The sequence below is a fragment of the Gadus macrocephalus genome, chromosome 21 (assembly GCF_031168955.1).
Source record: "Gadus macrocephalus chromosome 21, ASM3116895v1".
Taxonomy (NCBI): domain Eukaryota; kingdom Metazoa; phylum Chordata; class Actinopteri; order Gadiformes; family Gadidae; genus Gadus; species Gadus macrocephalus.
The window spans coordinates 5,217,105-5,232,110 of record NC_082402.1 but is presented as its reverse complement, the minus strand read 5'-3'; the positions used below and the strand labels follow the sequence as shown (position 1 = coordinate 5,232,110).

General features: G+C 46.9%; 2 protein-coding genes across 2 annotated transcripts; one reads left to right on the top strand and one right to left on the bottom strand.

Moving 5' to 3' along the window:
- Window positions 1-659: 659 nt before the first annotated feature.
- LOC132450359 (methylmalonate-semialdehyde dehydrogenase [acylating], mitochondrial-like) lies at window positions 660-9,036 on the bottom strand. The gene is made up of 12 exons (XM_060042448.1): window positions 8,748-9,036; window positions 8,418-8,459; window positions 8,238-8,312; window positions 7,585-7,746; window positions 7,115-7,193; window positions 5,817-6,119; window positions 5,378-5,499; window positions 4,813-5,002; window positions 4,319-4,500; window positions 3,034-3,213; window positions 2,401-2,499; window positions 660-1,637 (listed from the first exon to the last, which is right to left on the bottom strand). The coding sequence occupies exons 1-12, from the start codon at window positions 8,784-8,786 to the stop codon at window positions 1,536-1,538; spliced, it is 1,575 nt and encodes a 524-aa protein (XP_059898431.1). The 5' UTR covers window positions 8,787-9,036; the 3' UTR covers window positions 660-1,535.
- Window positions 9,037-9,118: 82 nt separating this feature from the next.
- Window positions 9,119-12,490, top strand: LOC132450361 (sterile alpha motif domain-containing protein 15-like). Its single transcript, XM_060042450.1, has 3 exons — window positions 9,119-9,477; window positions 9,575-9,673; window positions 11,266-12,490. The coding sequence occupies exons 1-3, from the start codon at window positions 9,385-9,387 to the stop codon at window positions 11,437-11,439; spliced, it is 366 nt and encodes a 121-aa protein (XP_059898433.1). The 5' UTR covers window positions 9,119-9,384; the 3' UTR covers window positions 11,440-12,490.
- Window positions 12,491-15,006: the final 2,516 nt, after the last annotated feature.

Here is a 15,006-nt window from a genome sequence, read left to right as displayed (position 1 = left end):
CAATAAACATCCCGCTTTGAACGGTGAACTCTTTACGCCTAGCAGCTATAAAAAGCTATAGAAACTATAAAAACTACAAAATGACTCTATTAATGCAGGCTATGTGGAAAATGCGCCGACTTTGGCTCCGCCTCTTCCGCTACGTAGCTAAGATGGCTGCCGTTGAGTACGGAGAGTGTCCTTCGATCCACACGTCACGATTAGCCCATTTTGAGTACGGCATCCGGGCCCTTGAAGTATACTTCTTTTCGCCGGATCTGAATTGGAACGTACTGCGTACTCAAATTTTGAGTACGCAGTACGGACAGTACGGGTATTGGAACACGGCACGTGGCTTTAAGGACATTCCTTCAAGGAAACCACAATAGGTCAAGCTCCACCTACTTGGAGTGAGCACCACTTTTAAGTTGGACAACTAACGAAAATGAACAATTAAAATGCATTATTAAATTCAAATGATCGAGCATAACAACAAAAATGTTGAATACTCGACCAAATGCCATAGCATGCAATACAAACATACCACCACCAATTTCCAGCAAACATTGCTTCAGATAAAATAAAGTTTTGTTTCCAGCTATATAAATGGTCTAACATTTATTTCAATAGATTTGTTGTCGTAAAGTATTCCTCAATGACAAAAGATAAGTAAGTACAAGGACGGTGTGCATTTTGTTTATTCAAACATCATACTCAAAATCCAATTGCAACGTAGTAAATCCACACAGCATCTTGCAATATATATATGGACCTCACATCACTCCCCGATTGATAAATCAATATCACAGTCCAGACAAGTCTCCAAGTTCAATCAAATCTAAAAACATTGCGGTAACAACCTCCACATCAAACACAAATTGCCATAAACCGAAGGCATCAATGTTCTATCAAGCGTTCGGATACCGATATGACAAACATTCAAATACACAGGGGACAGAGAAATTCAGACAGTTTTCCGTTAAAGAACAACCCTACATTTAATTTCCCTGGAGTGTTGGGCAGTGGGTTTGTCAGTATTGATGCGAGTTGTTAACATATGCAAAGCTAATATCTTGCTGTCACAGTTAGTATTTTTGTGATTGCTCCAATATTTCAAGGAAGACATGACTAACCACTGGATCAAAAGATTTGATCAAGACTTTATCTCTTTATGGAAACTAATAAAACGGAAGTCAAATCTGTGTAGTTACAAGTACATGCTGTACATATTTTCACATCTTCAAACCAAGGTTCTTTTCCCCCCCCCCAGAAAGAGGTAGAAATGTAGCGTAGTTTGAATGGAGTGACACATCAATGTGTAATACTCTCGGCTAGATAACAGAAAAATGACAGCGTCCTTCAAAGTCACTCACATCGTCTACCAAAATAATCAGCCGGTAATGACACAAAAGGAACATTACCTATCCGCCCTCGCCCCTCTCTTTCTATGAATAACTAAACCTTTAACTGTAAGGCATAGTTGTGGTGGATGTTCATCCTGTTAGTAGCACTAGTATTGGGTTCTCTTCATCATCACGGGCCTTTCTGCTCAGGTGTTAGCGTATCGTTGGCATGGTAACGGCGGGGCTGCTGACTCCGGCGTCCTCTGCCTTCCACTGCGACGTGACGGTCTTGATCTGGGTGTAGAACTGGATGCCCTGGTGACGCACGAGAACAAAGAATGGAATCAACGGCCGAAACAGAGGCAGCAAGTAAACCGCTTGTTTTAAACGTGTAGTGGTGGTGTGTGTACACACACACACACACACACACACACACACACACACACACACACACACACTTTACAAAAGGTTTACGTCCAGCATCGGTCTGCAACGATTTCATTCCGCGGTGATTATGCCCTGTATTCAATACAAATTACTGTCGACAACGTTGTGGCACGATCAATATTTGCTCAAATGGTAAACGCCCACTGGCACCAACAGATTGAACAAGTTACTTACTAATACAACCACAGGCTGCTAATTGGTCAATACACTTTTCCATTCTGGTGTACCGTCATCTAGAACAGTGCATGTAACCTCCACATCAAACACAAATTGCCATAAACCGAAGGCATCAATGTTCTATCAAGCGTTCGGATACCGATATGACAAACATTCAAATACACAGGGGACAGAAATTCAGACAGTTTTCCGTTAAAGAACCTTGGGTGTTTTGAAAGGCGCCTCTAAATGAAATGTATTATTATTATTATTATTATGTATTCACACGCTCTTCAATGGTGCTAGTGCTGCTGTGCAATTTCATTGGAACTGCGGCCTCTACACGGGTGCAGGCCGTGCAGCCTTTATAAAGGTTTGCATTCAAGCCTTTGCTGCTTATGTACGATGCGGTCTACAGTCGCCGTACTATGATATAGGCCTTTGGTTGACTTTGGTAGTTTGTATGGTTATTAACCTGTTTGCCGTAGAAGTTGGTGTCTCCTCTGAAGGAGCCCCTGGATCCGGTGAAGGAGAACATGGGGAGAGGGACTGGGATGGGAACATTCACTCCGATCTGCAGGACAAACAAAAAGTACAACATCACACTTTATACTTTATTCCACTGCAAAACATCAGGTACAACCTGAAGCATCGTTAGCAAAATAAAAAGGGTCCCAAGAGTAGTTGTTTGGTTTTATTTATGCCAATATATCAACCGCAACAAAAAATATTTAGAATCTTCCATCTCCCCAATCGGTTGAGGTGGGGTCAACATATTGAGGTGAGGAAAATAAAATATATAATAAATAATAATAAATGAAAATATGAATAATAATAATAATAATAATAATAATGACTAAGGAAGCTTAATCACAATGAGATGTGGAGAAGGGATGGGATTAAAAAAGTGCGAACTTCTTCCCACTCAAGTGTTTGTCATTTATGTATCTAGTTATGCTTGCTTTCCATTTGGTGTAACATCCTTATTTTCTCTATGAAAATGTCAGATTTTCTAAATAAAATAAAGATTTTAAAGCAATCAAATGAATCAATCTAGGGTGGGCCCCCCTGCTGACTACATCCCCAGACAACCAGGCGCGTGCGTTACCTGGCCCACGTCCACCTCGTGTGTGTATTTGCGTGCGGTGGCGCCGTTGTTGGTGAAGATGGCGGTGCCGTTGCCGTACGGGTTGTTGTTGATGAGTGCGATGGCCTCGTCGAGGTCTGCCGCCTCCAGCACCACCAGCACCGGGCCGAAGATCTCCTCCTTGTAGCAGGTCATCTCGGGCTGCCGGCGGGAACGGGGAACACACACACAGTACTATCAGTGATGACACAAAAGGAACAGTACCTATCTGCCCCCACCCCCACCTCTTTCTGTGGGAAAAAAAAAACACAACTCAAAAGTTTTGCTGGATGTTCATCATATTGTGAGGATTACTAGTTTGTTTGATTATTTGATCTGATTATCATTATTATTGCTTTTCCGCTCAGGTTTTAGTTCCCATCGCACGCGCACACACACCAACACCAACACAAAAGTTATACAAGGCTGTATTATTTATTTACATTCTACTTATGTTAGCCTATCGCCTTCTCCTTAAATAAATGCGGTTATCCTTTTTTTTTTCCTATCAAAACGAGTTAGGATAAACACCATCTATCCAATGTCGGACGCAAATTGCACAATGAAACAACTTCCATGAAAAAAAGAAAGGACGCATTACCCTGAAGGCTACGAATAACAAAGTGGCTCTGCAGCTGCAGCTTATTGAACTGATTTTAAAGTCAAGTAATAGGTTGCAATACAGGCAACCATGGTCAGCTATTGGAAACCAGAGCAGCTTCGGGACAGTTTCAGTATTGGGGAAGAGAGTGCTGGTGGAGAACGGCTCAGTATTTGCACCTTCAGTGACCACTGACAAAGAGGGATGAATTATGGACCTGGAATGAATAAGACCAACAGGATCATATAGGCAATTCTCCAAGAACGAAATACAATCCTCAAAGTGAGTTAACTCAAAATTGAATTTGGAGTATTACATTTGGGCAGGAGTGAATAATTAAACAGAGTTAATTAATTTTTAATAACCAGCTCATGGGAAGATCGAAAATTAGAATTCTAAAATGCATTTATGCAAAAAGACGCTGGTCATTGGTGTGGGGGACCCCGACAGTTAGACCGTAATGGAGCCCGCGGAGAGCCCGCTCTGCCCAAGGCTGACCAATCACAGTGCTGCGCTCACTCCCCTGTCATTCTGACCTTTGCTTGATTTGTAACGTCTACAAATATAAAACATGCGTGTCGGGGATTTCCAACTGTAAAGAAAAGTAACTTTTTCCTAGAATTAAAAGTCAAGGTCGTTGAAAGCAGGCGACGAGATTCTCCCAACCTTGACGTTGCTGATGATGGTGGGCCCTACGAAGTTCCCGTTCTCGTAGCCTTTGACGTTGACCGCCCTGCCGTCGAGCAGGAGGGTGGCTCCCTCGTCCACCCCGCTCTGGATCAGCGAGTTCACCCGGACCTTTGCCTCGGGGGAGATCAGGGGCCCCACGTCGGCCCCGGGCTGGTCGCCTGCGGGACGGAAGCGAGGAGCGAGACGTACACGCTTAGGAGTTTTCTCCGTCGATGAATTACAAAGAGATCCTCGAGACGCATTCAAACCATCCATCTTCATCATGAAAGAGATTAAATTGTTCCGCGAGACTGAATCAAAAAGGCTTGCATTAAAATCCCTTAAGAGGACGGACGTCAAAATCTCATAACAGTAAAAAACAATCAAAAGGAGAAACCTGGAAAAGGAACAACAGAGAAAAGGAGGGATTCTCCCCCGTTCCAAAAAACAGGACGCTTCGGTCGGTTTGTCGGTAACAGGGTCAGACGAACCTGCGTTGACGCGCAGTGCCTTGGAGCGTTCCACCAGCTCTGGCAGCCAATCGCGGGCCTCCCCCACCAGAATGGCGGTGGAGAGAGCCATACAGCGCTGGCCGGCGGCCCCGAAGGCGGCGCCCACCAGCTGGTTCAGCGTGTTCTCCTTGTTGGCGTCGGGCATCACCACACCGTGGTTCTTGGCACCCTGGAGTTAAAGAAAACAAACCCAAGTAGGTCGCCGTCATTGCATTCATGCATTTTGTAGAACAGCGACACAAGTAAAAGAAGGCAAATCATTCCCTTTAAAGACCAAGTAAACTCATTCTGTTGCTTCAGCATATTCTTCAAACACCGTCTCAAGGAAATGGCAATATAAAAGAATAGAAAGAAAACAAAAAGAGGAGGGCAGCAAGAGGCAGATTAAACGCTTGAACAGTTTTAAGTGTATTTTTTACAAAGACTTGCCAACAGGGAAACAAACATCCAGATCTCACAGGAATAAGAAAGGAAGGTCTCTATGTGCAATCCGCAGGAGGTGTTCATGTAGGACCACTAAGAGCATCACGTCTCCGGCACGCACCATGTTGGACTGCACCCTCTTGCCGTTCGAGGAGCCGCGATTGTAAATGTATTCTCCAGCTTGGTTGGAGCCCACGAAGCTGATGGCCTTGATGGCGGGGTTGTCACAGATGAAGTTCACCGCTAGACCGCAACATACAAAACAGACCATAGATCAGAATGCACCTGGTAATATGAAAAAGTGATAAAGAAGCCCTTAACCATTTAAAAAAACTGAATAAATAAAGAGTTAGAGGGGCCAAGAAACCTGCTTGAGTACCAAACACCCAGACACACACCCACAACTTTTGTGGTTATTAAATAAACAAAAATCCTCCCCCACTTAGTTTTCCAAAGCGACAGAACCCCCAAAAACCCGTCCCACTTTCAGCATACCTCCAGAGCATTACGCAACGAATAGATAACAAATGAGGAAAAAGAGGGACCCTCGTTGGGCTCACCGGCGTGCTGCCCGTGGATGATGTTGAGCGTGCCGTCGGGAGCGCCGGCGTCCTGCAGCAGCTTGGCCAGGAGCATGGTGCAGCCGGGCACGCGCTCCGATGGCTTCATCAGGTAGGTGTTGCCGCACACCATGCCGATGGGGAACATCCACAGGGGGATCATGGCGGGGAAGTTGAAGGGGGCGATGCCGGCGCACACGCCGATGGGCAGGCGGAAGGTGTACGTGTCCATGTCCTTGGTGATGGAGGGCAGCGTCTCGCCCAGCATCAGGGAGGTGATGCTGCAGGCGTGCTCCACCACCTCTAGGGGGCAGACGTGAGCAAAAGGGGGGGAGAGAGGGATGAGGATGTCGCAAAGACACAGGGGCCAAGGGGGTGGGGTATATTGGCTGTACGGGGTATAAGGTCCGAAACAAAGGCTTTTAAGTGATTGGATCCCAAGAAGTAAAACATTAATGACGAAGCACTTTAGTCTTTGCATTTTCTTTATCATACGTAATCTTGCCATGGGTACTCATTGGCCAGGCTTCAACCAATGGTAGGGAGTCTTGGTCACACAAGAAGTCAGAAGGTCAATAGTAATCACCTTGTGGGTGACTGACATGTGCAAAGTCGAAACCAACTTCTTCTGCATGATTCCACATAAGCACACAAGCAACAACAAACCAAAATGCAACATTTGCTAGGATGTTCTCAGTTCTCATTCAGATAACAAGCAGCATGTTCATCGCAGATTATTTGGAGGACAGCTGTTGGGGGTGAGGGATCAGTATTATTATGCCTTCTATGCACCAACATTACCATCTTCCTAGTTTTAAATCAGCAGCTGCTTCCAGAGACATCAAAGAGAAATAAAAAAATAGCAACAGCAAATCTTCCCAAGACAAACTGGCCCATTTCAGTTTTTTATTCCTTCCTTTCTTATTTCGACACCCAGTTGGCCTCTTCTTCTTCAACAAAAGCACCCCGGCTATCAAGATCCTTTTACAAAGATGGACTCCTTTCACTTTGAGTGTTAAGGCCCACAAATTGACAAGAACCTCTGCCACAAGGTTAACTCATTCAATACTCATTAAACCACTTTCCCCCCGGAGGAGCACGGAATTGAGTGTTTACTCAAGACCTGCTTCAGGAATACTGATGAAGGCACCAAAGAGAGGATTTCCAGGGAGCAAAGTACAAAAACACCAAAACTCCACCCGGGTCTGAGCAACAAGAGAAGCGACACCACAATAGCCCTTCTGTGGTCTAAAGTGGCATAATGATTATAATAATACTAATAATAGGCCACTACTTACGCAGTCCTCTGAAGACGTCCCCCTCGGCGTCGGCCAGGGTCTTGCCCTGCTCCAGAGTGATCAGCCTGGCCAGTTCTTTCTGAAAGACCACATTTGAACAACCTGCTCATCAAGAAACACATCCAAGTCTTTGTTCTGCAATAAAATGACTGAAATAATGAACCAAGTGCACACATCCAACTTACCGTGCAACGTGCTAACACAATATTCCATTATGGAAAAACAAAGCAAATATGCCCGGTTATATGGGGCCGGATAGTCAACTGGTGTTGGGTGATTGACTCCCAAACAAAAAGGTTCTGGGTTCAAACCCTGTTGCCTCCTGCCTTAAGGTAGAGACAGCAGCCCCGCAAGCATTCTATAGTAAAATCCTTAACCCATGACCTGTGCACGAATGACATGCATTTTAAAGTCCCCCTAACCCTCTTGGTTAAAACCGCGTGCCGGGCGACTAAACAACGGGTACGTACGATGTTGTCCTTGATGAGCTGCTGGTAGCGAAGGAAGACCTGCTGCCTGCTGAGAATGGACGTCTCCGCCCACGGGTGGAAGGCCCTGGAGCACGAGTCTGCCGCAGCCTGCATCTCCTCCTGGGTGGCTTTGGGGACGCGGCTCACCACCTCGTTGGTAGCCTGAGAGGAAGCGTGACGTTAGTTTCATGGGCGGTTGCGACCGTTTATGCGATTTGTGTTCCAGGTGATGTGACACCGGTGGTTGTGGATTTGGGGACAGTAATCAAAATCGAATCCAATTTATATTAATAACGCAATCTTCATGTTACTGGTGCAAGAGTCACTCAAGTGTGATTTTGTTTTAATTCCGGTAGGATTTCATCATTACTGGGGTAGAGGCAAACTCTGAATAGTAACAGGGCTGGAGAGTGCAGGAGGGCATAAACAAGCCACGCTTGAACAAGTCTGAAGCCTTTCTGTCGTTCTCAGATTGTAAATTCCACAGAAATCCAATTATATTGATATTTATTTGAATTCAAGACGTTCCACAAGCTCGACCCTCGTTCATTTGTTTACCACAACAGGTAGTGTTTTGTCTGGGGAATTACTAGGCTTAATTGGTATTATTTTCAAGTAGGCCTACGTGAGGGTTTAGTTCAAGTTGTACTTACGGGATTGTGAATGTCAATCCATTCTGTGGTCTGCGAGTCCACAAACTTGCCGTCTATGAACAGCTTGGTGGTGGGCTGCGGTAGGGAAATACATTACATTTAAATGCAATATGATTCTTTGCATAATAATAATAATTGTCGTACACAAACAATTACGGAGTCAGGAATTGGAGGTCTTACCACTGATGACGAGTACCACATACGACTGAGTTGGAGTGGTGTCTGCAAGGGAGATCAATGGAGTAAAGTTTAAAGAAGATCAAAACAAACAGAAGTTAACTCGTTTGTGTCCGACCTTAATGAGCAGTAACATCCATGCGATGCAAAGCACGCTCTGATGCGTTTTAATTGTATATAACTTAATAAATACTACATTCCTGCAACGTGGGGTAACAAAACAAGACACCCAATCCCCAAGAAGACGGCTAACACTGGTTAGCCAATGGGCTGCATTGTCCGTCCGACCGAACAACTAGTGTAAAAGTAGTCGAGCATAAACAAGGGTTTAACCTTTGTGTTGAAAATCGTCCTGCTGAGTATTCCTGCCATGGCTGCTAAGATGTGCGCTTCAGTGCTCCCTCCAAAGCCCTTGCAATGACCCAAAAGACAAGCTAGAGTGGGCAGCAAACTGGAGCTAGCGGTGCAGCAGTCAAGCGATAGAGGACAAGACGCGGAGCCTACGCTGCACTTTAGCCGATCTACAACCGTGACGGATCAGACTAGCGCTGTGTGTCGACCAGCGATGGACCTGACGCGATGTTTGTGAATCTGCGAAAGCGGCGCGCAGCAACTTTCCCCTTGCGTAAGCTAAAGTGGGCGGGGCCGACTCGTTTCAACAACCAATCAACTCGCTTGCAATTACAGCCGCCCCTGAGTTTTTTTTATTTTAATGATTGTCACCTAGTAACCCCCGGTTCCGTTTTGTAAAACGTCCCCTCTTAATCTTTTATCTGTTCTATTAGTAGTAGCCATATTTTTTTAACTTAAGCTTTCCATTTCAGAAAAGAGAAGAGACTCTAATAAATCGTGATAGATACATTGGGCATCCATCTACTTTTTGAGCTGTTTTTAGATACCTGTCGGCTGGGATTTATTTACACTTTCTCACTTGGGTCAGAAAAAGCCCCGGCGGCGAGTGACTGTTTCCATGGAAACCTACACAGGAACCATGGAGTTCCTAGACTGGAGTTGCCATGACGTCGCGTGCTGGATCGAATCTTTAGGATACCCTCAGTATAAAGTAGGATGCATTCAAGGCTGCACTATGGATGGATAGATGATGACTCATACAGTAACTTATAAATAACTACTTGTACTCAAACTTTATTTTTTGGCAGGAGTGTTTCACGGACAACTTCATCACGGGCAGGAAGCTGATTTTTGTAAACTGTCGCTACCTTCCAAGAATGGGAATCACCGACTTTAAAGACATGCAGGTAAGTGAAGGTCCCTCCACCCATCCAACCATGATGGACAGTAGGCTTTTGTTCTGCAGGCTACAACACGTCAGGCAACACTGAAACCCAATGGTTTGTATCCAGTAACCGTCCTGTGAGATCCATTGGGCCTGTCGTTGCCAATTCTCCAAAACCTGATAACCCAATACCTCCTAAGTTACCAAGAGAGTGGGGAAGTTAGATTGGGCCCGCTGGCTGGTAAACACAGAACCTATCGTCGTTAAATGCTCTGTATTCCTGTAGGCCTTAATGCAGGGGCGCCCAACCTTTTTTGACCCAAGATCTACTTTTCGGGGGGGCGGGGGGGGGGGGGGGGGGGTTGTATCGTGAACCTACGGACTTCAGTGCGACTTTCATTCCGTCTGCGCACGGCACTTTCTCAACGATAATCAATAATCTTCCTCCCACTCAGGGTGAAAATGGTAGGTCTTAGCTCGTTTCCCCTCAGCCATGCCAACGTTTAGGAGTGTGTAACTACTGTTGACGGCTTTCAACTGCTGTTGACAGCGCATGCGCTACCGCGCGTATATGTCCCGCGCAAATTTTATTTTATTAAAAAAAAAAATAATAATTTGATCCCGACTTGGGATCTGTCGGCGGTCTACTGGTAGACCGCGATCGACTGGTTGGGCACCCCTTAATGCAAGAGTGTGGGGCAAGGAGGTGCATTGATATTTTCAGCACACTCCACAAATCAAAGACAGGGAACAACAAGACAAGTTAAATTACAAGTCAATTAGGACAAATCTTTGATTCGATTTGTCTTTTGTGTTGCGAAAGAAAACCGATAGCAGTAATAGACACACAGTGGGGAGATGCTCTCATCAGTCACATTGCAAAATGTTGCCCAGCATGATTCAGACACAGTCTGGTTTCATGCTGAGCCATATTTTTGGCAGATATAACTTATGTCAATGAGCATGTGCATGTGTTGGGGTTGGCCACTTCAGAGTACCTCTTTGGTCTGCGAAGTGAATAGTAGATTGCCTGATGCTCAAACTTGACTACTTATTTACCTAATTGGGAATGGGCCAGGCCTCTCTTGGAAAATAGATTCTCAATGAGACTTTTATCTGCTAAAGGTTTAATAAAAAAATAAAATAATAATCAGGAATAAGACAGTGTGGGGAGGGATAGTTGGACTTTTAAAGGTTTGGTGACAAAATGTGGTTGTCAATCAATCATGTTTGGCACCTGAAGTGCAACACCATTTAAAGTTGGACAAACATCAAGGTGAGAAGATTTCAAAACCCCCTCTAACGTGCATCTTCTTCCTCCACACACTGCGGCAAGTCCACGGATCCTCCTCAATAGTTGTTGTATCTCACTCCGTAGATTTATTTTTGCTTGTTTGCAAATGAAGCCCGACGCCCAAAATACCTCTCACTACCTTTCTCCGAGCCCAGAGTGTCCAGCCTCCAGTGGAAACAGTTTTTCCCCAGCGCTGCTAAATCGACCAACCCCCAGAGAATTCCTCCATTGAATTATAACTCTCCCTCTGCTTACCTTACCCCCCCCCCCACCACCTCCTGCCCCCCCCCCCCCCCCCCCCCCCCCCCCCCCCCGTCCAGGTCATCGCTGCCCACGTGCACGCCCTCCTGGGAACATCCGAGGTCCGCTGGACCCGAGGCCTTAACCAGACCCCCAGGGACGACATGGCAGCCTTCCTGGGGGTCAAGAGCCGGACGGGCCAGGGGACCAACGGCCTCACCTACAAGCGCTTCCTGCTGGACCGCCGTCCGTGACGGACGTGGTCCCGTGCCGCACGAGAGCGATTGAAACGCCAAAGAAAAGTCGATCCCTCACGTGGCAATTAAAAGGAGAACAGTCAGCGACGAGGAGACGGAGAGTGTTGTGATGGTGTGTCCGTGTCTTGTCTCCGCCGACGGCTGTGACAGTCGGAGGGTATTCGTAGTTATTTGCGTTGATACGTAGGCATTACAAAGAGCGCTTGTCGTCGTAACAAGGATCATTACGGGAGCCGACAGCGGCTCAGCTCTGCTCATTCATCCCCTTTCCAGTTTTAATGCAAACATGAACGACAACCGTGTAGGAACAGCCATTCTCTTTATAACTTAGTTTGCCTATTAAGAACCCTGTTTCATGGGCCCTGCGAGTCGGAGCCTCGAGGCCCCTGCGTTTGAAATACTTTATACAAGAACGCGGGAAATAAGTGAGCAAAGCATTGTTATGGACGACACTAGCTAGCCACCGGACCATTAAAGAGACTGAATGGTGTGTTTCCGAGGGGGGGGCCGCACCATCTAGTCCCCCCCCATGGATGGGCTGTAAATGTTCAAAAGCACTCGCACAATAGCTGTGTGCCCATTGATCTCGAGCGCGGTGCCGGTCACCAAATTGAGCTATCGATCGGGGGAAACAAATCCTAGGGGAAATTCTGCCTCTTGACAACTAACACCTATTATAAAGTGTGTGAGGAGACACAGGAGCGCTGCGGGGGCACCATTGTTCTCCGGGAAGACAAGAACAGGACCGACTGCGCGGGTATCTCTTCCCAGATGGGCTGTGGCGGACCTTGTTCTGGACTCGGGGGCCATCCGTCACAGCCTTGTGCGCATCCGGCCTTAAAGCCAGGCACTATGCGTGACCCTCTCTGGTGGATTAGTGATGCGCATATAAGGGCCTAGATCTGTGCAATTTAGGCCAACTCTATAGGTTTAGTACTTGAACTCTCCAAAAGGTCTTCTGGGATTATTGAGGAATGCCCAACAGATAGAGCGATTTTTGTTTGTTTTTAAGGAATTCTGCGTTACATCAATAAACTCATCATTTTGATATCAATGTCTTTGCATCAAAACTCTTTTACAATTCCCAAAAAGTTGGAGATAATGACAACAGATCGTCTCCTAAACGAGCCTTTTCTCTCACATGGCCGTGCCTAAACGACGCCTGATTGATCCACTCTGAATCTAGGTTACTGCAATGTCGTGCAAGTAGTCGAGTTAAATCCAGCCCACATTAATAAATGATGTTTCCTGCCTGCGAGAGAGGGACTGGGAGGCATCGCATCTGTCTATATGCACAAGTGGTCTCTCTGTGCCTCGAAGCACACCGATTACCATTCCGCGCACAACACCTCTGCTCACCCGCGAAATGGAGCTCGGTCGGTGGCGGCGGCAGTGAGCGAGGGGTTGACAGCAAAGAGAGTCCCGCTACTTATGAGACGCCCTGGCCGTGTTTGGGGGGCAAGGCGAGGGGTGGTGATAGTGGTGGAGGTGGGGATGTGGATGTGGATGTGAAGCAGCAGAAGCGGCGGCAGCAGCAGCAGAAGCAGCAAAACCCTTTCAGTCAATCTGGATTAACTAACTCAGGGGCTGAGGCTGCGTCACTACCACAAGAGAGAGAGCGAGAGAGAGAAGGAGAGAGCGAGAGGGAGAGAGAGGGAGAAAGCGAGAGAGAGAAAACAACTGGTGAAAACGATACACGGAACATCTGGGCTGCAGTAATGCGATCCCGAGTGGAGGGGACGCGCACAAGCCCCACTCAGCGAGGTGAGCCGCTGCGTTTTCTCCTCCACCGAAGGTCCACGCGGCGGGGCGAATCCGCAGTAGAGGCGATCCTGTGCAGCTGCAGCCGCCTCTCTAAAGCCACCGCGTACTATCCATCTATCAGGGACTTTGTTGCTTTGCTTCTTCTTTTTTTTTTTTTTTTTTTTGGAGATCAGCGACATTAGCGCTATCTCTATCTCTTCTCCACTGGCGATGTAATCGGAAGGGGCGGTTTGAAAACGGGTGGATTTTTCCTCTTTTTTTAATCTCTCTAGTCTCATTTATCCGCTGCCCATGGATTTCTCGAAGGGCACCGTCGGTGTGGAAGGCCGACGAGAGCTGTGGTAGCGGGCGGGACACCTGAATCATCCCGAAGCGATCCTCCGTCGGGTCCCGTTTTAGACCCCGGCTCAGCTCCGCCCAGCCGCCACAGGGACTCTGGGCGACCGTCCGGGAGGGAATATTTAGCCTATAGCCTACTCTCCCCCTCTGGAATCTGGATTGGATGTACCATCATCTGCCAGGTAATTCAATACTCTGTATCTCGTGTGCACATGATGTCATCTATAGATTGTGAACTCTCTTATGTGGGGGGAACTGCCCTTCACTATTGGCTATGCGTTGTATGGGCTTGTGATGCTGGCGACTCGGGGCAGCAGTTCACCTATAGGAACTCTACGTGAAGCAGCTTGGGGAGGACTGTAAGGACTGTAGGGATGGAGAGGAGGAGGAGGGGGGAGGGGGGCTGAGGGGTGGGGGTATGGGGGGAGTGGAGGGGTTACGTATAAAGGCTATAAGCCACTAGCCCATGCAGGACCTGTTCCGCAAGGTCAAAAATAACCTCAATTTCTCAAGGAACGCGGACCTACAGCCGTTTTATTTTTAGACCCCCCCCCCCCCACCCTCTCTACCTCCATTTAGCTGCATGTCGTTTTCTACAGGTGAAACGACGACGACGACGGGGGGGGGACGGACATGCATGTTTCCTTGTTTTTTTCCCCCTACTCGCAATGGAAAAGGGGATTGATTTCAGAGGCTCTTATCAGCCCAGGCGTGGTGCACGGGAACACGGTGTCGGGTACAAGCCGGCTGGTGTTATGAGGTGCTCATTAAATGTGATTAACGCTGTCAGGGTACAAGTTGCTCTGTCACCAAATGGGACACTATTAAGAAAACGTGTTTGTTAGCTAATGCAATCACATTTTCGTGTTTAGGTGTAGGTGATTGATTGCAGCCACACGGATTGAAAAAAAATCACTACCACGTGATTTATAGATCGTTATAACGGTCCGTGTGAGTCAGCCGACCAGAAGTATATCTCATTATCTTATTGCTCTGGAGGGCTCACTCTAGGCACCATCCCACAGCAGCCAACACCAGGCCCACTCCTCTTTTTGCCGTCCCCCATATCGTTTTGCTGGCTTCTATACATCTCTGTTGGATGGAGGCTTTACGACATGGTGTATTGCACAGGTTTACAGTAAAACACAGACTTTATAGTGTGGATGTTTCTGCGAAAATAGTTTTTTTTGTTGACAGGACAGCCTTTGTGCTAAAGAGGTTATTGACCCGATGGTATCTCGCTAACACATTGTGACAGTGACATTTAAGACATAGAGGAAATCATTCATGCATTTATTAAATCATGCATTCAGTTTATAAAAGAACCACGGTGTGCAGCATCATGCACACGCAAGCACAGGCCGACAGAGAGACCGACAGACACCCACAAAGGCGCACACACACCCACACACAACCCCCCACACACACACACACACAAACACACAGTCTGTGCATGCATGC

What these genes read in the sequence shown, in the direction of transcription:
- LOC132450361 (XM_060042450.1), top strand. Translation starts at nt 9,385, where the DNA reads ATGGAAACCTACACAGGAACCATGGAGTTCCTAGACTGGAGTTGCCAT. An exon ending in TAGGATACCCTCAGTATAAA is followed by an intron (nt 9,478 to 9,574) that starts GTAGGATGCATT and finishes ATTTTTTGGCAG; the next exon opens with GAGTGTTTCACGGACAACTT. An exon ending in CCGACTTTAAAGACATGCAG is followed by an intron (nt 9,674 to 11,265) that starts GTAAGTGAAGGT and finishes CCCCCCGTCCAG; the next exon opens with GTCATCGCTGCCCACGTGCA.
- LOC132450359 (XM_060042448.1), bottom strand. Translation starts at nt 8,786, where the DNA reads ATGGCAGGAATACTCAGCAGGACGATTTTCAACACAAAG. An exon ending in GGATTGACATTCACAATCCC is followed by an intron (nt 7,747 to 8,237) that starts GTAAGTACAACT and finishes GCTTCCTCTCAG; the next exon opens with GCTACCAACGAGGTGGTGAG. An exon ending in CCATCATCAGCAACGTCAAG is followed by an intron (nt 3,214 to 4,318) that starts GTTGGGAGAATC and finishes TCCCGCCGGCAG; the next exon opens with CCCGAGATGACCTGCTACAA.